Source organism: Lutra lutra, chromosome 6 (assembly GCF_902655055.1).
Source record: "Lutra lutra chromosome 6, mLutLut1.2, whole genome shotgun sequence".
NCBI lineage: Eukaryota > Metazoa > Chordata > Mammalia > Carnivora > Mustelidae > Lutra > Lutra lutra.
The window spans coordinates 96715764-96740271 of record NC_062283.1 but is presented as its reverse complement, the minus strand read 5'-3'; the positions used below and the strand labels follow the sequence as shown (position 1 = coordinate 96740271).

General features: G+C 38.7%; 1 protein-coding gene across 4 annotated transcripts in view; it reads right to left on the bottom strand.

Annotated features, from left to right (window-relative positions):
* The window catches only part of GRM1 (glutamate metabotropic receptor 1), a 429394-nt gene that overhangs the window by 50481 nt on the left and 354405 nt on the right, over positions 1-24508 (bottom strand). For all 4 annotated transcript variants that reach the window (XM_047735126.1, XM_047735127.1, XM_047735125.1 and 1 more), the window contains exons 5-6: positions 19302-19548; positions 13805-13973 (exon numbers count right to left, since the gene is read on the bottom strand). In XM_047735126.1, coding sequence (XP_047591082.1) covers positions 13805-13973; positions 19302-19548 — 416 coding nt within the window. The remainder of the gene's footprint in view (positions 1-13804; positions 13974-19301; positions 19549-24508) is intronic.

Below are 24508 nucleotides of genomic sequence, written 5' to 3'. Positions count from 1 at the left end.
AAAAAATGAAACAGTTGAATTTTATTATTTATATTCATTTGTTGTATTATCCTCAGAAAAATAAAAATAAATTTTTCTTCTCTGAAAGAGCAATTTTTAACCACAAAAGTTCTTGTATATTATTTTCTTATTCACTCATAAAAATCTGAGGAATAATGGAATTTTATAATTATGAAAGTCTGAGCGACTTTATATATATAAAAACAGAATGATTGCTAAGAAAACCAATCCTGTTATTGGCCTGTGACTTGCTCTAGTGAACTTAAAAGATTACATAAATTGTTGGAAGAAAAATTACTAGTCCAAAATTACTGAAGAATCATTTATTATTGAAGTAGTAGTTTAAACTTTCTCCAATTTTCAATCTGTTTGGTAAGCAAATTTCACTTGACATGATACCAAAAAAAGTCAAATCACACTGCATTTAAAGTGATTTTCTTGTAAGCACATATTTAGATCTTGCTTTCATCTGCAGTCTGAGAACTTCTGCTTTTTATTGAAATATTTCATACATTTACAATTAGTATAATCATTGGTGTGGCTGGAAATGAAAATTCTGACCAGATGCTGGACATCGTGTACATAAGGTATAATGTGCTGGATGTTTTTCCTTGAAGAAGTACTGGTCTTTGGTCTGGCAGGCAGCTAAACTGCTTGTGACTCAGTTAGAGCATTGTTTTTAACCTTTTAGAAGTCTAGAAGAGTCTCTACTCTAGGAATAATTAAGCCTCATTATTAAGGTGTGACTCCCTGGGGTTTCTACTTAATCCCTTGTGTATTCAACAAGGTATTTCCACTCTGGCTTGTGGAAAATGAGACAATTCCTGGATCTGTGTATGCTCAGGGATTCCAGCTCCCTAGTAACTTTTTTTCACTTGAATTTTTGAATTTTGTCCTACTCGTGTGCAGACCTATGTTCAGCCAAATGCTTAAGAGAACCTGTATGTTAACTTCTAGGACATTTTCTGAATAGTTCTATCCCTTATACCACACTACAAATTCTCACTGCCTTGGCCTTCCTGAACTTTGATTTCTGTCTTCTTTAATTATCAAGATCTCCAAGCTCTCTGTTCTCTTTTACTGAACAACAAGGAAATTGCCTCCAGGCAGAAAGCCTGAGTGATTTTAGGGTTCGCCTTGTTTTATTTGCCTTCACTTCCCTGGAATCAAGGTCATGCACCATTTTCCAATGTCTGAACAGTTATTTCATATATTATGTCAAGTTTTCTAGTTGTTTACACCGAAAGGCAGTCTGGGCTCTGTTACTCTTTCATGGCTAGAAGCACAAGTTCTCCCTAATACATATGAAAAATCAGAAATCAAACTGTAAATATTGCTAGACCTCAAAATCATATAAACCCTAGTCTTTGTGAAAATAAAACTATATTCTCACAGAGCAGGTCAAAATTTATCCCCCTACCTTAGAATTACGTATAAAATAAAAATGACAGTATATTTTCAGAAAATGTGAGTTTTTCTTTTTTTTCATTTACTTTCAGAAAACTTTGGAAAGTAGAATCAAATTAAGTCTTAAAAAAAAAAGACTCCTCACAACCTCAAAATAAGTGTGGGAAATTTACATTCCAAATAATAATTTTTTAAGTGAGGTGAGAAAAATTGAGTAAATGAATACCGCTTTCTTATTTTAATTGGCATAAAAGTATAGTAAAAGCCATCACAAAATACTGCATCTCCCTTTAGTCAGCTTTGTCTCTTTCTCTTACTATAAAAATAATGGTACTAATTCAACAAATTCAAAAGGTGGTAATGCTAAACAAATTGATTTATGCAGAATGAATAGTGAGGGTAGATCTTGTGATTAGCTGGTACTTGGAAAGTATTTCAAATCAGGTTTTATATGACTGAATAAATGAATCAATAAATGATTAGCTTACCTCTTTAATAAATAATGAAAATGGAGCTGCTTAAATAGAGTTATATTTTATGATTTCTTCCTTATTCTGCCACCAAGTATGTGTACTTTTGGCATACACGTCTGTAATATTTGGTTTGCCTTTTTTTTTTAATTTAATTTTTTTTAAGAGAGAGTTGGGAGGGTCAGAGAGGGAAAGAGAGAGAATCTTAAGCAGGCTCCATGCCCAGCACAGAGCTCAATGGGGGGCTCTTTCCTTAACCCTGAGATCATGATTTGAGCCGAAATCAAGAGTCAGATGCTTAACTGACCGAGCCACCCAGGAGCCCTTGACTTGTCTTTTCCATCTTTCAGTCACCCCTTTAGACTGAGGTTTTATCATTTTACACCTGAATTCTTGTCCCTGTCTCCTAATCATACAACATTGCTCTAATTTCTTTTTGCACTAGAGTAACATGCACACAGCTGCCAAGATCACCCAAATAGCCCATAGCTCCTCAAGAGAAGGGACCAAGCTGACTTTCATTGCTTTCAGATTTAGTCATCAAGGGACAAATAGGTATCAAAAACATGCAGTGGTGGCCAATGGATGGGTATTGAATAAATCTTTTTAAAAAAACACAATTAAACCACTTATAGAACTTTAGTGCCTCCCTACCCCTGTACCTTTGCAATATAAGCTCTCCAGACAGGCATTCACTTAGTCCCTGGTCCTTGCTTCTGCACCAAAATTTTCTGTTATTAATTTCTTATAAAAGTCTGCAAAATGAGGACAGAGCCTCTGTCCCAGCCCTTCATTGTGTCTTCATTAATGTCCACATAACTGTTTGTTTTGTTTTGGGGGAAGGTTTCAAGTACAGTAGAAACATCATTGAATTTGTGTTTCACCTGACTTGCTTTCTACAAGGAGTATTCTGGCTGCTATTGGAGAATAGAGTTTAAAGACAGAGAGAAAAAAGAATGAGTGTGTGTGTGTGTGTGTGTGTGTGTGTGTGCGCGCGTGTGTGCGCGCATGCGCGCACGCTTGTGCACCTTTTATATGGGTGTGTTTTAATCCATGGCTCTCACATGGAACCAACATAGTAAACAAATTAATATGTTTTAATGAAAGAAGGAATATTACCTTCCATTTAGAATGTCATATCTTCTCCATCAGTCCATCTGTGTCACTACTTTCAAGTGCAGATATATCACAAGCTCCAGACAGTATCTTGGAGCAGTAAATCCTTTCAAATATTGTCTTATTTCTAATTCTCTAGTAGCTAAAATACAGTTGATATTTTATTACTCCAAGCTAGATTTCGTCCTCTAATTTTTTCATATCTATATAATAGATATGTTTCATCCAGATACAGTTCTTTTTAATTCCTGTTATTGTCTCTGATTTATATCCAAATCTTCCCAATAGCATATTGTTGATTATTTTTATATTTTCTGTATTTTTATATGAGTCATGGTTACTGATATTTCTTTCGCATGTATAGCGGCCCCTCCTGATACATGGTCAGTCTTTGTTCAGAAGCATATAATCCTCCGGACATACTATCAGGAGGTCAGTAGCAGCCTAACAATTTATCACAGTGCCTACATCATTCACCTCACTTCATCTCATCACGTAGGCATTTTATCATCTCAAATCATCACAGGAAGAAGGCTGAGTACAGTATAATAAGATATTTTGAAAAAGAGATAGAGAGACCACATTCACAAAACTTTTATTACAGGTTATTGTTATAATTTCTTTTAATTTTTTTTATTTTTTTATAAACATATACTGTATTTTTAGCCCCAGGGGTACAGGTCTGTGAATTGCCAGGTTTACACATTTCATAGCACTCACCATAGCACAATATTGTTATAATTATTATGTGTCATTATCAGTTACTGCAGTTAATCTTTTATTGTACCTATTTATAAATTAAACTTTATCATAGGTATGTAGATCTAGGAGAAAACATAGTATATATCAGGTTTGGAACTATCTGTGGTTTTAGGAGGAGGGTATCTTGGAACATATCCCCCAAATAAGAGGGGACTATTATAGTATATACTCAGTAACTGACTAAAGTATGTTTTCACTTTTGCCACAAGTACTTTTTATGATATCTCTGAGTCACAATGACAGTTTTGATATTTTACTGAAACTGCCCTTAAAGGACCAAGGCTTACTAAGGCCCAGAGCCTGCTTTGATTCTTTTTATGTCCTGTGCACACAGAGCTATTTATTATTAGTGAGACCAGGTGAGCTGCTGGTACATACAATGCCATGATTCAATTACATAGACCCTGTAGGAGTCTTAAAGTATTTATGCAAGGAAATCAAGTGTTCATTTTGTGACTAAGTTTCTGAAGTAACTTGAAATGGACTTTTTAAATTAAGGTTTTATTTAGAAAAAGAATATGGGCGTCTGGGTTGTTTGGTCAGTTAAGCATCAGACTCTTGATTTCCGCTCAGGTCATGATCTCAGGGTGGAGAGATAGAGTCCCATCAGGCTCCAGACTCTGTGGGGAGTCTTCTTAAGATTTTCTCCCTCTGCCCCTCCCTCCACTTCTCCCCCAATTTGCATGCATGCTCTCTTTCAAATAAAAAAATTTTTAAAAAAAGAATGAAAGAAAATAAATAGCATCAAGAGAATATAATGAAGGAAAGATAACTGTCAATCAGAGGAAACAGAAAAAAGTTTCTTCAAAAGAGAAATGCCCAGAAGACTAAACAGAATAGAGAAGCTGAGTCTACTCTATTAGGACTGCAGGAGAGTCAGCTGCATGAGAGAAGAGCTAGCGCTGCCCTCTTCTTTCCTATCATGTCCTGTATGTGAGCTGAGGCAACAGTCAACTTGAATAAGAAGTTTTTCTCCCACTCACTGAATTCCTCAAAGGAAGTTAAGTTTCCTTCACAGTCACGGAGCTAGTGAAGTATGGAAGCTGAAGAGACTCCATTTTAGAAAAGCTCCATCTCGTTTTTCTACAGGGCCCCGATAATCATGTTTTATATCTTACCTCTAAATAAGTCGAAGAAGCTCTGTTCTCCTTTCAAGGGGGAAATAAAGTTAATCGTTCTCTGAATTTTGTTCTAAGCTCCAAATCCCTGATAGCACTTAAGAAAAGCCAGATCCCAAACATGTCCCAGGACATTCGCTTCAAACAAACCTCAGCTGATACTGGCATCAAGACTCAGCTTCGGCTACCTTATGGAATAACCTGTTCACCTGACATTCACCTCGATTGGACTGGATTCCTACCTGGACTGCTGAAGAAACATGTATCCTAGACCCTTTTCTAATATAAACCCCTATCCCCAAACAATGACAAGACTCATTCTCCTTTCCTTTCTGAGTCTCCCAGATACTCTGTCTGCCATTCTCTGCCACTCGTGCTATTCAATAAAATCTTCTTTTCACTTTCTCTGACTCCTGGTTTGTTTTGTTTTGTTTGTTTTGTTTTGTTTCATGTTTGATTTCTATCCTGTGTGAAGCCAAGGGCCCTCTGGGTTGGTCTTATAGGACCTTCCTCTGGGTCCTTGGACCCAGCCTGCCTACATTACTGGCATGGTTCTTGGCATATATTAATTACTCAATAATGAAGATGGAAGAAAACAGAAAAATCATATAGACTGTGACATAAAGAGAAAAAATGTAAATGAATTCAAAGAGAATGAAAAATTAAAGTGAAGGAAACCTTACAAAAACTAAATAAAAAATGCCAATGAAAAAAATCCCCACACTGTAATTTATTACAAGGAAAATGTAATAAAAATGGTATAGGAATATAAAATCATCACAAGAGCAGACATATATTGAACCAGGCTATGTGCTAGGACCTCTGTACAGAATTACACTAACCCTGCACGACCACTCCAGGGGGTGGAGTTAATTATGCGAGTTCTGCAGGTGAGGAAGTCACTACAGAAGGGATCCATGTCTTGTGCAAATCTCAGTCATGTGCTGTTCAGTTACTTCCAAAGCTAGGCTTTTCCCAGTGTAACAGTGGCTGCCAGGGTGATGACATGTTATGCTGAGAACCAAAATTACATCTCAGAGGCTGGTAGATATATACTCAATCAGCCTTTGTTTAGTGGCGCAGTGTGCCAGACATGGTGCTATACATGGCATAAATTTTTAGAAACCCAATTATTAAGGCTAAAGAGCTCAAAATCTAACGTAATGTGTTAGTGTAGCACCTAGGGGCCACGTTTAAAGAGACGCTCTCTCTCAGGGTTGTGTAAGTATGCACCCTGCACTTGCACAACCTTGAGAGTGAGTGCCTCCTTAATTCTTATACTTCAAGAACTCTTCACTTACAAAAACAAATGGGCCCTGTTTCTGCCACTGACAATGCCACTGTCCAATATCATATGATTAGCGGCAGCACCTAGCAGGACTCATCCCCAGAAATTGGCAAGCTGGGTCTGAAACTAGGGGGATCACCAACAACTTCAGTAAATGTGTGATTAGCATAGACTCTGGTCAACCTATGAGAGGGAAGGATATAGGTATTACTCAAAGTGGCTGTGGATACATTAATAATTCCAAGAATTTCTTATTATGATTAGTTCCTGAAGAATTTTTTTCTCATTCAGAGGGACTATAGTAATTTCATGTTTTCACATGCACAATAAGATACCAAAAAAAGGGTGTTTTATTTTCATTTTTTAAAAAAATCATAGCCAATATGTTTTTAGTCACCAGAGCAGATCGTATTATTGTTATGCAATCACAGCCTTCTCAGATTAAAAAAAAAAAATTATATTCTTGTGGGCAATTTATATTCAGATCTTGCCATCCTGCAGTGGAATTTAGAAAGTATTATATAATGGACAAAGCATATCATCATTTCACTGGTTGCCAAAATGGCTGCATTAACTATGAACAGTTTAAGTGGGTAGTTTGCTTTGAATCACAAGTGAAAGAGAAAGTGGAGGTGGATGGGGCAGTTACAGCCGATGATGTTATGGTTAACTTTTTAGCTCAGCTCATGGTTGTATGCGAATAATCTTATTTTGAGAAAACACAAGCTGAGGTATTAAGGCATGGAGTTTCCTATTTGCACCTGACTTTCAAATGGCTCAGGTTCAGGGAGAACACTAGGTGGGGAAAAAGAGAGAGAGGAATAAAGAAATTAAGAGAAGGGTGCAGGGAGAGGAAATATAGTGAAGGATTCATAATTACTGAATGTAGTTGGTGGCTACATGAGTGGTCAATTTAATGTGTTTTTTTTCACATTTGAAAGTGAGGAAAAATGAGGGAAGTATTAACGAGATCAAAATTATGAGCAAATAGGAAGAAAGAGCAAATAGGAAGAAAGATATACTCATTACAGATACAGGGAGTTTCCAAAGAGAATTTACAGCTAATAGGCTTGCGATAACTTCAAAAAATCTCCGAAAGCTTCAGGCAAATGGGCTGGATGGGCTGGGTGGTGGGGACAGGCCATGACACACCCATGCAAGCTACACAGTGACCAGGGAATAACGATTGTTTGAACCATGGGAACATTTGTTCAAGGTAGATGTCAGTTTAAAATGATTCTCTTGCCACCAAATTCAAGACAAAATTCCTCTTCCTACTGCCATGAAGAGAAGACAGCATATCCAAGCAATTTCGAAGCACATGCACTGGAGGAGAATGAAACTGTTCCAAATGCTATGGCCTAACATATAAAAACAAAAATAGCTACAAGTGTAAGGAACTGCAGCTACAGTATGACACACTTTGAACTTTGAATTTTGGAGCAATTGCAGATGGAAAAACTGAACATAAAATAATTTGTCCTACATGATCCATAATGTAACCTAAAAGAAAATCAGCAGGTGAGCTGATTCAGTGTGAGGGTAGGAAGAGTGCAAGGGGGTGCATCATATGAGCTCTTCCCACCCCACTGCTTTAACCTCCCAATCCCAGGTATTGGGATTAAAGGGAGAGTACTATCTCCTCAAGTGGTAAATTACCAGGAAATGGTGCTATAGCCTCTCTTTGGTTATTTTATATTTTGATGAAACTTTTGCAATGTTTTCATCATTGCAAAATAAATGGAATGATAACTCTTTTCAAAGTTTATCCGATTTCACATAATACAATGTTTCATATTCTATCACATTACCAAAGTTGTTTTACTCCTGAGGATATTTAATTGTAATATTGGCAGGTGTGTTATGATCTGAAGTACAAACATTATGATATGCCTATATTTTCTTTTCAACTTTGATACTGGATAGCATGGGCTCAAGACACATCTATTTCCTACAGTTATTTCTGCATGAAGGATTGTTGGCAAATAATATATGTTATATCATATAAAATTCATCCTTATCACATTTATTTTCTTATCATTTGGAAAGGTAAGGTGGTACTAATTGCTTGATGATTTGGGGTAAAATGGGGGTTCAGTCTTTCAGAGAGACAGCACCCCTTGCAGAATAATGCTGGAATTGGATTAAATACGCAACTGTAAATATAGAAAGAGTTCTTTCAAGAACAGGAAAATGTACAGAGGAAGAGAAAAATCATGCTAAAGAGACTACAGAAAGAATGATTTAAAAGCAGGCATTAAAGGATAATGTTGGGTTGCTAACATGACAAATATTCTGGAATGTAAGGCTCTCATCCCTAATCTTTGCAGAATCTTGAAATAAAAGATCTACAACAAAGTGGCTGCTTTTTAATCACTGGCCTATATTGAAAGGTGATAATGTCAATGTGAAAATTAATATTAGCAATCATATATTTAAAGAAAGATATTACTAGAAACTATAAGTTTTCTACATTGGCAACTTCTCTCAAGGAGTAATCCTTAGCTATAGGAAAAATCCAAAGACAAACTCCTCTAGCAACATTACCTGATCATGCTTATGGCATTATTAAATCTAATGACACACAATTACATTAAAGGTCAATGTAAATGGTTTCTTGATAGACTGTCCGAGTGTCCTTTCATCTTTGAAGACATCTTGGATCACAACGAAAATGAACATGTCCCTTTCAGTTTGATACTGAACAAATCTGTGGTTTGGCTTATTTGCTGATCTAAATGGAATGGTAAACAGAGGGACATGGAAGCTGAAGTTGAGCAAAGGGCTTTAGCAGTTTTAAGTTAAAGAGTTTTCTGAGGTCCACACTGCTAATACCTTTTGAAAGTAAACTTTTATCTTTCCAATAGAAAATGCCAACAAATAGGAAGGAATCCGACTCATCCCTTGAAAGGAAATTAGTTAACTTTATTTCAAAGCCTGTAGTTTGTAAGATATGTGTACCTGGGCTTTTCTATACGTATGTAAGATGAATTTTATTATATGACAATATGGAATGTGTGAATGAGGATACATTTGTGATGTATTCTATTATGTTCACGCAATTCTCCAGAATTCTGTTTTGACCGGCTGGATGAGAATAGGAGGAATCAGGGCTCTTCATTCCTCATGCCCAAACCCCTAGCTCCAAAACCATCCTCTTAAGTAAAGAACCCAAAGGCAAACTTAAGGGGAGAAAAAAAAGAATAAGAGCCAGTCAAAACAATCTGCAGGATCCTTTCCCTCGACTTCTCTACTGGTTTCCCTGCTTCTATTAAACTCTCCCAAGCTCCCTCACTAATATTGCTTCCACAATTCTAGATTCTATTCCTGTTAAAGTAGATCTCTATTTATAATTTTATTGTCAACTACTGAGAAAATAAAGGCTTAGCAACTGAGACTTGCATTTGTAGGAAATAACATCATATCCTCTAATGACAGGTAGTTGAACAACCTGAGGCAGTGCGATGATGAGAGCTTCGGGCTGGCTCTGGGCCCAGCTTTGGCACTCTCTAGCTTGAGAAGGCTTGAGGCAAGTAACTCAGCCTCTCTGGGCCTCAGATTTCTCATGGGGGCCATGGTATCAGCTTTAAAAGTGTTGTTTTAAGGAATAATTAAAATGATGACTGTAATGCACCTATGGTTGTACTTGCATAAGAGTATGCTTGATAAACGTTCATCTCTGACCTCTATTGTCTCCTTTCTCCTTCCTTTCACTCACTTCTCCTTCACTTTCCTGCCCCTTCTCGGCTCTTTCCTATCCTTCACCACACCAAAAAAATCCCTGCACACTTGATACAGGAGACCACCATACGTGCCAGGCCTTTGGTGTTTGCTCACAGATCCATTGTCCACACGTTGTGTGCTGCCTCAGATGTTCTTCCTCAAGTCTGTCTCTTAAGCCCTTGGCCACTGGCTTTTGGGAAGTCCTGGACCCTTCTGCAACCCTTACTGCAGCCTCTATCACTGTTGCCTCATTTCAGGCTCCTCCACCTGTCTGTCTCTCCCTTGATTCCATCACTGGGTTCAGAAGAGCCTCCATTGTACTCAGAAGTACATTGTACACAGAAATCCAGACCAGACTGCAGGGGACCTAAAAAGGCTTTGGCCCCCAACTCCTTCTAATTTGAAAAAGGACCATGGAACAGGACATAGATTCTGGCTTTCCCAGTGGCTGCCTAAAGGGATCAGATGGTGTTACTTCCCATGAGCAAACTTTGACCAGAGGAGCAGAAAATGGCGTGGCACAGGTGCACACATCCTTCTCCCCTCTTTGCTCCAGTAGACAGTCTGAGCAGCCTGTCCAGAGATCTCTGTGAGGCTGAACAACTAGTTGTATTCAGTGAAGTGGCATCCTGCTCAGTAAAGCATTGCTTCAGTGATGGTGATGGTGCTGGTGTTTCTCCATGCTCCCATGGCTCCTTTCTCCTCCCCCTTCATTCTTGCATCTCTGAGATTCTACTTCCCAGTAATGCATTAGCAAGCACTTAAGCCTTGCTTAGTCGTAAGGTCTCAAGGAAAACTGTGAACTACATTGTCCAGGCTTTCTTGCTAATGTCTTCTGGATGGTGTTGGCAAAATGCAAGGACCTAATGGGAGACCCAAGAAAAGGAGAGAGGAGAAGCCCAAGTATCCTCTCATGCCCATTTCAGGGCTCTCAGGAGCAGCTGTGACTCCTCCTTTTGTCCCTCTGACCCAGGGTGAAGATGATTCTAGCTGTTGGTCACCTCTGAGGTGCCCTGGGCATCCTCTTTCACTTTTATAACCAATTTCTTATATTAAATTCCTTCTATCAAACAACCTGGCAAGGGTTCTTTCTTCCTGTCTGAACCCTGACTAATGTAACACACAACCATAAAATGTTTGATCTTATTTAACTGTGTTTATGGAATGGTTAAAATAAATTTCTGTTTCTGTAAGATATTTACAATTTATTATATTTATATTTCTAAAAACCAATAACATAAGAAAACTGGACTTTTAGCTACTTTGAGAGAAATTACCATAAGAGAGTTCTGTGGGTTATCATAAAGAGTCAAATCATTTATTTTAGCACTTTAAATGGCATTTGATATTCAAAATGAACTCTTTTTCTCAACAGTGTATTTCCCAGTTAATGCAAGGGCAAGTCCTACAAACCCTTTCTCATTGCCTCTCTCCTCCCTGTCTTTGTAGTGGCTACTGAGGGATCTGGCTCTTTGCCTCCTGGGCCTGGTAGGTGGCAAATTGGTGGTGTAAGAATCTAAGTGCTATCATTTGGTAAATGGGATTCAGATTTCATTTGTTTCCATACCTCCCTTGGTGCTTATGGGAAACAAACAAACATTCCACACACACCCCACCTCCACTCCAGGTGCCATTGAGAACAGGCATATTTTCCTCCTGCAGGGTACAAAATATTTCTAAAATTAGACCCCAAGAGATTTGCATTTATAGCGAGTGCTCTGTAATGGCTCCGCAATGATTTCTGGGATCTTCTTCAATAACAAACACTGCATGGGCGTAATGCAAACGTGTTGCCAGAAATACTTTAGTATCTAGGCATAGAGATGTATGCAGACAGCCTTTCCTCTGAACTCAGGGAGGAAAGGCCTTTCTTCTGGACTGTACAAATCCGAATCCATATGGTATGTGAGGCTTCATACATGGCCTGCCAGCAATCACAGCAATAGCAGGGAATTGTGAAAGGGGGCTGGAGTTCAGAGAATCTTTAGAATGATTAGTTTTCTCTTGCCAGGGTTGGTTGGTTTGTTTTTCTTATACTCTGAAAAACCCAACTTTTAGTTCCATAAACTGTTTTACAGTGGTTGTGTGCAGCATAAACAATGCTACCACACAAGCTGGAAAGGCCTGAGCCAGACATGTGATCCTTTTTGAGTCACAGAAGTCCATGAGCTCAGGGCTTCTCTTTCGTCCCCATGGTATGACCTCTGTCTCAGATGTCATGTTTCCCCACCATTCAGGAAGGATGACAAACATAGAATCCAGTGGTCTGGCATCTCATGGAAATAGTCAAGAAGCTACAGGCCTCTGGATTTTAAACCACCAGATAGCCTCACGTGGAAGAATTTCATCAGGACAAGAATCAGAAATGGGATTCCTGGGGAGGAGCCGATCACACTGGTGTGGCTGCAAGCATGCTTACACTGTTGAAACACTTCCGTGCAGAGTGGAAACTCATGGTATCTTCGAGCCTCCTGAATGCCCCCACACTACTCCAACCTTGCAGGACTTCTTGCCCATATCTTCCCACAATCCAAGGACTAACCCTGGGCTTGGCAGGAGCACAAAGAAGGAGTCCAGTTGAATTGGTTAGTTGTCATGACAATAATTAAGTACTTTAAATATCACATCTGCACAGAAGGCAAAAGACATCTAAAACTAGGGTGAATAAAATGAATGTAACTTTGTGTGTCAACCATACTCCATTTAAAAAAAATGAAGATGCAATCAATCAACCTATCAATCAAACAAACTGGGGTGAATTGTCTCAGAAGTCTATTGCTTCCTCAAAGTATCCGGTATCACTGAGAGTTTGAGTTCATCACAATAGCTCTTCAAAAGATGTTGCGGTTTCCAAATCCTCTGCCTTCACTGACCAGTAGATGTGAGGCTCTTCCAGTTTCTGCACTAGCACTTCCGCACACAACCAGACCACTCAGTGTACCTGTCAGGGCTTCTCCCTGCAGGGGCGGTCCACAGCTCCCAAGAAGGGCAGTGGTGGTGTGGCTGGAGGGGCAGTCTGGCTGGAGGGGCCAGCACCTCCCACGGTGTCTACTCCAGCCCAGCTGTGCTATGTGACATTTATGTGACAGCCTGTCTGCTCCCAGAGTTGAATCACAGAAAATTAGAGAGGGGAAAGACCTAGCAGGTCATTTAATCCATCCTCCTGCCAGTTGGCAATCACTGCCCTACACTCCATTTCCTAGTGTATCATCTAGTTTGGTTTTAAATAGCATGAATTCAGGGAGCATTGTTGCCATGTCTTCTTTACTAAGAATTCTCTCTAGATTGCCCAGCCAAAGGCTAGATATTTGATGTGTATTTACTCTACTGTTATGCATACAGCAATATCGTGGTTACTCACTTGCCCCAGACTGATGAAAAAAAAAAAGCTTCTAAGAATAATTAGGAAGTGAGGATTCTCTCTTGGCTAGTAAATGCCAATTTCAGGAAAAATTTAAAAATGTGGTGGTGAAAAGATAACTGATAAGCAGCTTCTGCATTAGCTCATTTCAACTTCTTTTATGTTTATTATGCACTTATTTTGTATTGTTCAGCTTCTGCTTTCTTTAACAATAGCTACAACTATGACTAAGCATTATCACTGGTTTTGGTTTCCACATTTACTTCTGTTTTAATTTGTAATTCAAGTATTTGTCCCCTTGCTTTCTATATTGGATTGAAGATTCTGGCTCATCATTGCAATTCAGATAAGGACTATTCTTAAATATTTGAATGGTTTGCCTATTTCATTTCCTAATCTTTCTTTGTTTTCCCAATTTTAGCAAAACACAATCACAAAAGCAGAAAGCTTGGCACACCCTTTCTGAGCAGTGTTATCTAAGAAAAATGTCTGTTTTTCTTTATATAGGCTCATGCAGGTGGCCTCTTCCTGTCTAAGAATACATCTGTGGTCAGCTTACCTTAATTTGACCCTTTAAGCAAGGCTCACTGCACACAGACCGTACCACTCCACTCTTGTTCATTTGGATTTTGTAATCATCGATGTTCAACACGCCTTCGTGCCAGGTTCCTACATGTACGTAGTCATAGCGATTAGCTTCTGTGTACTGAAGATTCATGATATCATACCTACAGAGAAAACAACATGTGTGTCTTGGAGAGTATAGACATGACGCAGAAAATGAAAAAATTCGGTAAACAGACACACCAGAAGGAAGATAAGAGCAAGAATCATCACATTTCCTAATGCCTGTCAATATTTTATTTCATTTTTAAGGTTTCCTCTGATTTTCCAAAATGTGTGTTTCATCTACAGTCTGTGTATTGTCTATATCTGCTAAAGAATGTATTACTCCTATACTTTTCTCTGTTATTCTCCCCCCAAATAATCCTATATGTGCTGAGTTGATTTTCATTTCCTTCAAATCATTACTCACTAATTTATTCTTTGAACAAGTCATGATTCTTGAGAACATTAATTTCTTAACTTGATTACTTTCATTCTAATGTCCTTTTTCACATTCAGTTGTCATTTTCATTACGCTGGATTAAAAGAAGTGAGTTTTACCAAGTCTGGAACCTATTTAAGGTGCTAATAAAGCAAGAAATCTGAGAAACACAGCTTTAATTAACAAGGATGTTGGGGATTTAACATCTTGAGCACTGACATTTAAACTGGTCTCTTCCCTGATTAGGACAAACATTTCTGAATCTAAATAATCGGCGTCAGTTATTCCAGTAATTTCAAATGCTGCAATGCTACACTACGGCAAAAATCTACATTTTGAAAAAATGCTCACTGCAGTTGAGTGTGCTCTGGGGGCCAGACCTCATCCTTTTTCAGCGTGGGCAATGGAGAACATTCTCCAAAGCAATGAAAAGAGCACTGGACTTGACATTAGAATGCACAAGCTAGAATCTTTTTTCTAACATTTTCACAATAGATTATACTACTTAGGAATGTCCCTAAACTCTTAAAGGTCCACGGGGTTCTTGTAGGGATTAATTAACATAAGCCACATAAAAAACGATTTCACAATTGCATATGTAAGGCAATATCACTATATCATTCATATTTGTATTACTATGAATGCCCTAAAATACACTGGTTATATTCATTACCATAAGAAAACTGGAACAAAAGCTGTCTATCTCTCAGTCATTGGAAATCCTCTGGCATTCTTCAATCTTTCCTCCATGTTGCTATTTACTTCAAGTAAGCGCTAACTCATGTGGCAGTTTCCCAAAAATGTATGCCTGACTCGCCCTTACTGCTCTGCAAAATGGGATTCTTTTTGCTGCAGTACCTGCGCAGTTCTCAGTGTCCTGCTCTGAATTTTAGAGGCATGGTCTCTTGCTCTTTGTGCTTGACCGGGAGAAATAGATGGCAATTACCTAACATGTATTCCTCTTCCTCACCTCCCAACCCCCAACCCCCTTACCTAATCCATTTTGCAATTCTTTCTCTCTAACCAGATTCAGACTGAGTCCTCTTTAGCCCAGCACTCCTGGAAGCTATCGTTAATCTCAGTGGGCATCCAAAACCTACTGGCTTTTTCTGGATTAGTTCTTTATCTAGACAACTATTATCCTTTGTTGGCTTTTCTGTCTGTTCTTAACATGCAAATGCATTCTGCCAACCACAGGATAGCTAGTGGCTTCTCCACATCCACATTCTGGCAATTTCTCTAAAGGGAAAGGGACTCTGGGAGAAGAAAGGAAGTTTCTTCCCTACTTTTCCAGGAGAATGGAACCTACCAGATGAAAAGGAAAAACAGCACACCTGGAGCACAGTATTAATCTCTTTGCTGTCCTGACTTTTGGCTGAGAAATAAAGGTTCTCATTCTTCTAGTTGTGGAGCCATCCCAGGATGTTCTGCAGAGTAGCTTTCTGAGGGATACCCAAGTGGCTATAAACCCTGTGCTGACAGTTCCTACTCATCTTGAGGATCAGTGATGCTAATCTACATCTCCAAAATTTTGCATTTTAAAGTCATGGTTATAGAACCTATTGTGAATGTTTGGTGAATAATTTCCTTTTTCATTTCCTTTAATTTTTATGTTGTACCCCATATTGTTGTTGACTCTCCTTAAATATTTGGTGCAATGCTGGCTTTATGGTATCTTTTTCCTATAAATCAGTTTGATGAGGAAACAGAAGGCAAGCTGAGGACAAGGTAGAAGCTGACAACCCACAATACCCCTCCCCAAGAAGGGATATATGTGGCATTCCTCAGGCACTACTGCCTGCCCTAAAGCTAAGAAAAAACAATTAGTTAACCTGTAGAGATCACAATCCTGTAAAACATGAGTCTCCCCCAGTTTACAAATGTTTTAGCAATCTACAAGAACAAAGCATTTCTGTCAATAACCTAGCTTCCAGAAGGAAATTTAGATACAATTATATGTCCTTATAACCTGCAGCCCATTGACAGATACTTGAAGTGGGCAGAGTGCAATGTTCCTCCTGGAAGCTCCCAACTATCTTATGTTAATGCCTTGTTAGAGGGAAAAACAACCTTAACTTGATAAAGGCAAGGTCTCTGGTATCCTGTGAGTCTTCTTTCACATATGAAAATCCTTTTGAAACCTCACTTTTCCTTATAGTCCCCAACCCCATAGTATATAATCGGCTACTCCTCACAAAGCCTGGGCAGCAGCCTTTTCTGCCCATGGGTCCTGTCCCCATGCTTTAATAAAACTACCACTTTGCACCAGAGACATTTGAACAATTTTTTCTTGTCATGGGCTCCATACCTCACCCCACTGAATCTCACCTATATTCCAAAACCACATCAAGTTTCCTTTTTAAAAAAGATTTTATTTATTTATTTGACAGAAAGAGACACAGTGAGAGAGGGAATACAAGCAGGGCCAATGGGAGAGGGTAAAGCAGGCTTCCCACTGAGCAGGGAGCCTGATGCGATGGGGGGCCCTGGGATCATGACCTTAGCAGGAGGCAGATGCTTAACCCACAGAGCCACCCAGGCACCCTCACATCAAGTTTCCTAAGTCTTATTTCAATCCTCATTTGCTCTTCAATAGGAGAAATCAGTTCACACTTTATCAGCATTTAGAAACTGAAAAATTCATAACATTTTGGCATGAAAACACATTTTTAAAAAGCTCCAAAAGCCAAAATACTGAAAAAAAACAAAAATACTGAAAGATACCAAGGGAAAAAACTGTGATACTAAACAAAAGCCTTCCCCTGTGCTATGTGTGTTAATGAACACTGCTCTTTTCTCTTGACCCCAGAGTCCCTCCTCAGCATGTTGGCATTTATTTGGAATATCTTCATGCTGTAAATTACAATTGTATAGCATCCTCTTAATGCACGCAGTTTATGTTGCATGATGATTAACTAAAATAATTACAAGAGGGACCAAGAGCATGAATGGTGGTATGAGAGGGGATGCAAGCAGAGGGAGGTGGTTAAAACAGAAACTGAGCGCAGATTAAGCTGACCAGTTTCAAGCATGAGGAAATGATCCTTGAAAAGGAACCCAGGGGAAAGCTCATAATTTGAACATGTAATTACACGTGGAGGAAAAACAACTAAAACTATGTGCCTATATTTTGGATAACTTGCAAATAAAGAGAGCAGGAGGAAACTCGTATGTATGGAGTGTCTAAAAGGCATCTGGTCCTATACTGTGCACACTGTGTACATTGCCTTAGAGAATCATGAAGGAGAGTTTCTATTCCAAATCTGACAGTTTAGGGAGCCTAGTTTCCAGTGGAACCCAGGATGACAACCATGGGCTTGAAGGAGAGAATGCTCAGTGTTCTGAATCTCAGGTCCATTTGTTCCTGCTGGTACTGTTTCCCAGAGTACCCAGCACCTGGAAGATTTCCACATCCCCAGGCCCTAAATTATTCTATCCACCCCACTCACATTTGGATCTACATCTCCTCCTACCTAACTGGCAGCCTGGAAGGAATCGGATAAATTCGTCATTGTCTGAACGTTGTCTGAGCACTGCACACAGAACTTTAAGCTTATATGAAGGAAGAGATATGTTGAGAATTACTTAGGGTCAGATAGTCTCTAACAGTATCTTTGAAATGACATTAAGCAGGCTGCCAGCATCTTTGCCTAATTTTAGGATTAGCTAAAAGGCAGCGTGATGTGGCAAAAAGATTATAAGCGTCAGATTCAGATGGCACTGCCTCTACCAGCGAATCTCTGCATGAATTTAGGTGAGTTTCTTAGTTTCTCTGACACTCAGTTTATCATCTGTAAAAGAGGATAATGATATGCCTCTAGCAATGAGGATTAAATGATTTGATGTTCCATTTTAACACAACATATGCTTTCCTAAAATTTCTCATTCCGTAAAATCATATACTGAAAGATAACAGGGCTTATGAGAAGGAAAAAAAAAAAAAACAAAAAACAACCAAGATTGTGGGTATACTGTATAGCAGCCAAGCTGAGGGCCTTTTTCTTTCCTATAGCAGACTTTAATCTTTTCCCATGATTCTGATTATCCCTTGCCTAGAAAAATTCATATGAACGAACACAACTGCTCTTTAAACTGACATCATTCTCTATCAGTCACATGTGAGCTAACATATCATAAAAACAGCTATTGCAGAACAGAGTGTATATAAAATGACTTGGGGAAAAACATATATATTTGTTAGGTTTCATTTTTCTTTGCTTCCTGATTAATTCTTTGAAAGCCACAGAGAGTTGACAGCAGAAAGAAAACTCTTTTCTTTTTTGTTTCAACACACATGTTAGCAGAAACATAAGTTAGCCCGAGGAAAGGGGATACATGAGGAGGACTTGGTTCTCTTCATATAGTAAGCTTTTTCTCTTTTTTAAAGATTCATTTCTTTTTTTATTTCACACACACACACACACACAGAAAGAGCATGAGCAGGAAGGAGGGGCAGAAGAAGAGGGAGATCCAGTCTCCCTGCTGAGCAGGGAGCTCAATGCAGGACTCAATGCGGGACTCGATCCCAGGACCCCAGGATCATGACCTGAGCTAAAGGCTGACATGTAACAAACTGAGTTACCCAGGAGCCCCATATATTAAGCTCTTATTAAAATACTACACAACCAGCATGGCTTGGGACCAATCAATCAGAAAGATGCTGATCTGGTGCTAGAACTGCCAGGGAGGACCCTGCTACTCAGGTATAATTTCTTCCATTTCTTGGGCTTGTAGGAGGTCCCACGCATTCTGAGGGAAGGACCAGGGTAATAGCTGGATAAGAGGGTAGCACTGGAAGAATATAGGATTGTGGGTGTTCACCAGTAAGTTTTCAACGTTTTATAACATAATTTCCATCTGAGATTAGCCCCATCTTTTGACCTTTCTAGTTGTATCTATCCTTACGACACCTGGGAACCATGGAACCAAAGGGACCAGAGTTGCCATCTGTTCAGCTCAGAGAGGACCACATGGGTATTCAAACACATTATAGAAAAGACTGCTTTACCTTCCAGGAGCATCCCCTTTCTCATCAAACCACACCTCCTCTCCAGACACACCGATGAACGTGGACTTGATGAGGAAGTCCAGGAGTTTGCTGCCGTCGATGGGCTTCATGGCATCACAGAGGCCCACATGGCCTGGGCAGAGAGCGTGGTGCATGTTCTGCAGCCCATGAGCCATGGCGTAGATGGCATTGATGACAAACCCCATCTTACTGTCCTGTACATAGTTTTCTTCTAAGCTTTCATTGCCTGCAACACAAAACAGACCGCTAACAGGGTTGTGATAATGAGGTCTAGGAGTGCATGTTTAATCCTCAAATGCTTTTCAGCATTTGGTCTTAGAGGAAGGAAAAGCCAAGTCCACTTGTTCCAGCCTTATACATGTAACTAGTTCTAATTCTATCTACAAATAGTTTATTCAATTTTATTTTCTGAATTCAATAAGTTTCATAACATATGAAACACACTCTATAGAGGCAAAGATAAAGAACTTTCAAATATTGCAAGGAAATCCTTAAGGAGCAGTGAAAATAACTCATTCTGTCTTGGTTCACAGAGACTTATATTAAAAGTCTCCCTATATCACGGTACTGAAAAAAGTGTTTTTTATATCCTCTATGACAATTCACAATCTAGAATAACTCAGTTTGTGTATTACCTAAATCCTGATATTTTCTTTCAATGATTCCACTAATTTTATCATCTCTAGGGCCAAAAAAAACCCCAGATTAAAAAGAACTAGGTAATAAGAATCTCTCCTTATATATGGTTGACAGTATACAAATAACTGAATCAGATTTTCTGATTATTAGAAACTCAGGTAAATTGTTTCTTAATGGAAAAGTCATACTACACATTTAATTTTAGCCTTTAACCTTTACCCATGAATTTTTAAAACCCTGCTATCATTTCTACCTAAGTCACAGTGACCAAAGTTTCACAATTGCCTAGCAAGTTTCCCAAGAACAGTATCAAGTTAGATATGAGCACCATATCAGAAGTCTAAGCTTTTGGAGTTAAGCATGGATAAGAAATTCAGAACCCAGTTGGATTTGTTGAAAACAGATAATAGGCTTGAAAAACAAAATAGATTTGAAACACATCACTGGCATAATTCAGAGATTTTGTACCTAGTCCCAGAAAATTACTTCTCTCTTTGGAGGGCTTTCCCTCCACCACCCCTGACCAATAGAGAGGGGTCTATGCTATGTATGCTCCAGGTGCTAGAAGCTGGGAAAGGTCATGAGTTCAGCCGTTGATGGGAACCGTTGAACCCCCAGCCACCTGACCTCTTTGTTCCATCCTAGATAGGCCACTGGACACTAAGTTTCCTGCTACCGAGTAGCAGAGAAGTGAGACAAGGTAGGAGTGTTTGGAAGAAATGGTAAAGAGCTTTGACTTTGATGTTGAGCTTGAGATGAAATGTAACATTTCTAAAAAATTATTTTTTTAAAGATTTATTTATTTATTTGAGAGAGAGAGAGAGCATTATTGGGAGAGGCAGAAGGAGAGGGAAAGAGAATCCTAAGCAAACTCCAAGTTGAGTATGGAGCCTAATGTGGGGCTTAATCTCACAACCTTGAGATCGCAACCTGAGCCCAAACCAAGAGACACACACTTAACTGACTACACCACCCAGTCACCCCTAAAATGTTATATTTTAAACATATTTTTTAAAGATTTTATTTATTTGTTTGTGTGTGTGAGAGATAGAGAGCACAAGCAGAGGGAGAAAAAGGCTCCCCTGTTGAGCAAGCAGCCTGTGCAAGACTTGATCCCAGGACCCTGGTATTATGACCTGAGCTGAAGGCAGATGCTTAATGAGCCACACAGGCATCCTCACTTATCTTTTTTACATTATAAATTTTATATCATACATAACCAACCCTTATATGTTATAGCTATGTTGTTTTCCTAAAATCTCAATTTTATCTTAGATTTTTAAAAAATCTTTTTTCTTCTTGTTTCCTTCTCTTACCCCCATCTAAACACTACATTTTTAACCTGCTATTATTTCCACTCTATTAATTATTTTATTTTACAATGCTGCTTTATTTAAAATTTCTTGATGTTTTGACCAGAGCAAAGAGGGCTTAATACATATATTCTGTAACAAGGCAGGATCCATCACCTATTTGGGGTTAAATATAAATAAATCTATCAGATATTTATTTGTGCTATCATATCCCTAATACTGTATGAATGCATAATGCTATGCTAAGGGGTACAAAAAGTTAATAAACTGATATTTGTGCACAAAGAAGTTTATAGTCTAATTGAGATGATGGGAGTAAAAAAATAAAGTCTGGGCAACAACTGCCCTTGAAGGACGGCCTTAAAGTCAGCAGGTTGATTGAAAAGCAGTTCTTCAGTGTCTCTGATGACTTGGAAATCAGAAAAGATCACAGAATTAGAGTGGAGACAGCACACTGTCCAGTTAACATTTCAGATAAATAAATATTTCTTCATTTCTTAAATATTCCTTAGATCACTACAGTATTTATTGTGATGGTTGATTTTATGAAAGCTAGTTGTATTCTCCATGGGGGTCTCTTATCTACTTTCTGTAGGTGGATGGAGGCTAATATACCATGTGTATCAGCCTTGACTAATGATCACAGTTACCAGCTTAAAATAATACCCACTTATTATCACATAGTTCCGTAGGTTACGGCTCAGTATAGCTTGGCTCAGTTCTCTCGTGTCACATCTCATAAGAATCTGGGGATGAATCCTTACCAAATTCATGTAAGTTGTTGGCTGAATTCTGTCCTTTGTAGCTGTAGTACTGGGGTCCCTGTTTCTCTGTTACCTGTCAGCCAGCAGTTATTCCTATAAGTTTTCTACATACTTTTTCACACTGTCCATATGGACACTCTGACAAAGAGGAGTAGAGTACTTCTCATGCTTTAAATTTCTCCAATATCCTTTTGCCACATTTTTCTGCATCTAAACTCATGTGGTTTAGATTGGGTCATCTGGATAATCCAGAAAAATCCCTTTATTTTTAAGGGCCTTTAACCTTAATTATCTCTGCAAAGTATCTTTGCCATGTAACATAACATTCAAAGGTTGCAGAGATTTTGACACCTGCAGGGGGCCATTGTGCTTACCACAAAAAGTTAAAAGCTATTACTTTTTATCTATTTTCAGAGCATATTGTCTTCTAAAAAAACACTTTCTTATTTCAGTTAAATGATCTTGGTTACCCCTGCCATCTAATAGGCTTGGAATGTGATCTCTCAGAGGAGTAGTTCCTGGCATTTAACAGACACTGATATGCCTCAAATATGTGCTTACTTATTTTGGATTCTCGCTTGATACGAGTGACAAGTGTTTCTCCCCATCCCTGTTACAGTTCTCAGTTGTAGGATCTATTTTCTAGATTACCAAATAGGGAGGAAAAAAAAAGTGTTTCTTGTTGATAGCCATGCTTCACTAAATCTTAATATTTTTCTCTATACATTATTTGGGACAATGGTCAGGAAAGGAATTAGAAATAGATTGTACTACATTTCTTGATAATGTGGGCAAACATAGATGCTAAATCTTCTGGTGTCATGGGTAGAATTCAGCTGGTAGGAAAGACTCTGGTTTCCTGATGAGGGACCCGTCCTGCCATTGAGGATGTGTTGCTCCCAAGAAGGAGTTAAACTCCTCCTCATATGGGTGCAAACAATGGCTGCAATGGCTGTGAATGAATCTAAAGAATCCAAAGACAAAAGTCTAAATCCTGAGGAGCTAATTCTTGTATCCATGTTTTATTACTGGTCATATTTTTTAACCGAGTTCAAGAAAATAATCACTGATTCATTCTTTATCTTTCCAGTATTTATTTCCTTTAAGTCTAGAAAGACACACACACACACACACACACACACACACACACAAAGTCTAGAAAGACACAATGCAGAAAGTCAGATCACCCATTCTTGTTTTAAAATTTTTGTTCTTCAGACTGATTTTTCTCTTTCTCTCTTTGGCTCACTTCTCCTTCAACCATTTCACTGCTAATTAGGATTTCTAACAAGAATGAACAGAAGTAAAAAAGTGAAATGCACAGGTACATCTGACCCTAATTACTTGTGTGAGTTTTGGGAAACGAGAAGGTGAAAACCAGTGACCAGAAAGTTGGACTCTTTAGTCCTCTTTGCTAAATGCCAGCAACAGCCATCTATAACTGAGTGGCCCCGTTCTCCACCTATGGATTACCTTTAATATAAACATCTGGGCATAATTAGAATCCAAATTATTTTGTAAGCTGATGAAGCCGGACCCAGAAACATTTACTACCTTGTACATAGCCACGCAACGTCAAATACCATGTAAATTTTCTCAAACAATGTCTAGAAAGTTGGCCCTCTTTTTTTCCTGGGTATATATGGAGATATCAAAGCCAGAATTTGTTACTGAGTTACAGATGCATTAAATAAGAATCAACATAAAGGGGCGCCTGGGTGGCTCAGTGGGTTAAAGCCTCTGCCTTCGGCTCAGGTCATGATCCCAGAGTCCTGGGATCGAGCCCCGCATCGGGCTCTCTGCTCTGCAGGGAGCCTGCTTCACTTCCTCTCTCTCTGCCTGCCTCTCTGCCTACTTGTGATCTCTATCTGTCAAATAAATAAATAAAATCTTTAAAAAAAAAAAGAATCAACATAAATAAGCTAAGACGAGAATGAAAATCTGCTATTCCCTCTCATACATGCTTCCCACCAGCTTATGTCTGGCTGGATGTGGAACAGTCCTAAGGAAAGTGGGTATGCTGTACTGCAGTGGTTTTGTATGATAGAAAGCACCAGATGTGTCATTACCCACATCTTCACATGCTATTAGTGTGAGATGGTTTCATGGTTTCCCACTAATAAATCACCATAAGCTTGAAGCCTTTGTTTTGACAACTTTATTTTCTGTTAGCCCAAGACTATTCCATGGTCCTGGTGATATATGATCGCACCTCATTCTTGCTTGAATTCCTGTATACAGAATTTTTCTTCATTTGAAAGGCTTTTTCCCTTAGAAATTCAACCAAAATTTAATGAGAAAACTTATCCATTATGCAGTCTTACCCTTAAAGCAAATATGAGTCTCCAGTCATGGAAATCTTATAGGTACTATCTGCCTTCCCTTTCAATGACTGACATTTTGAAGATTAAATCTGAAGCCTCTTGAACTTCATTATAGCTTCATGAATATTATAAGGTTTCAAAACTTG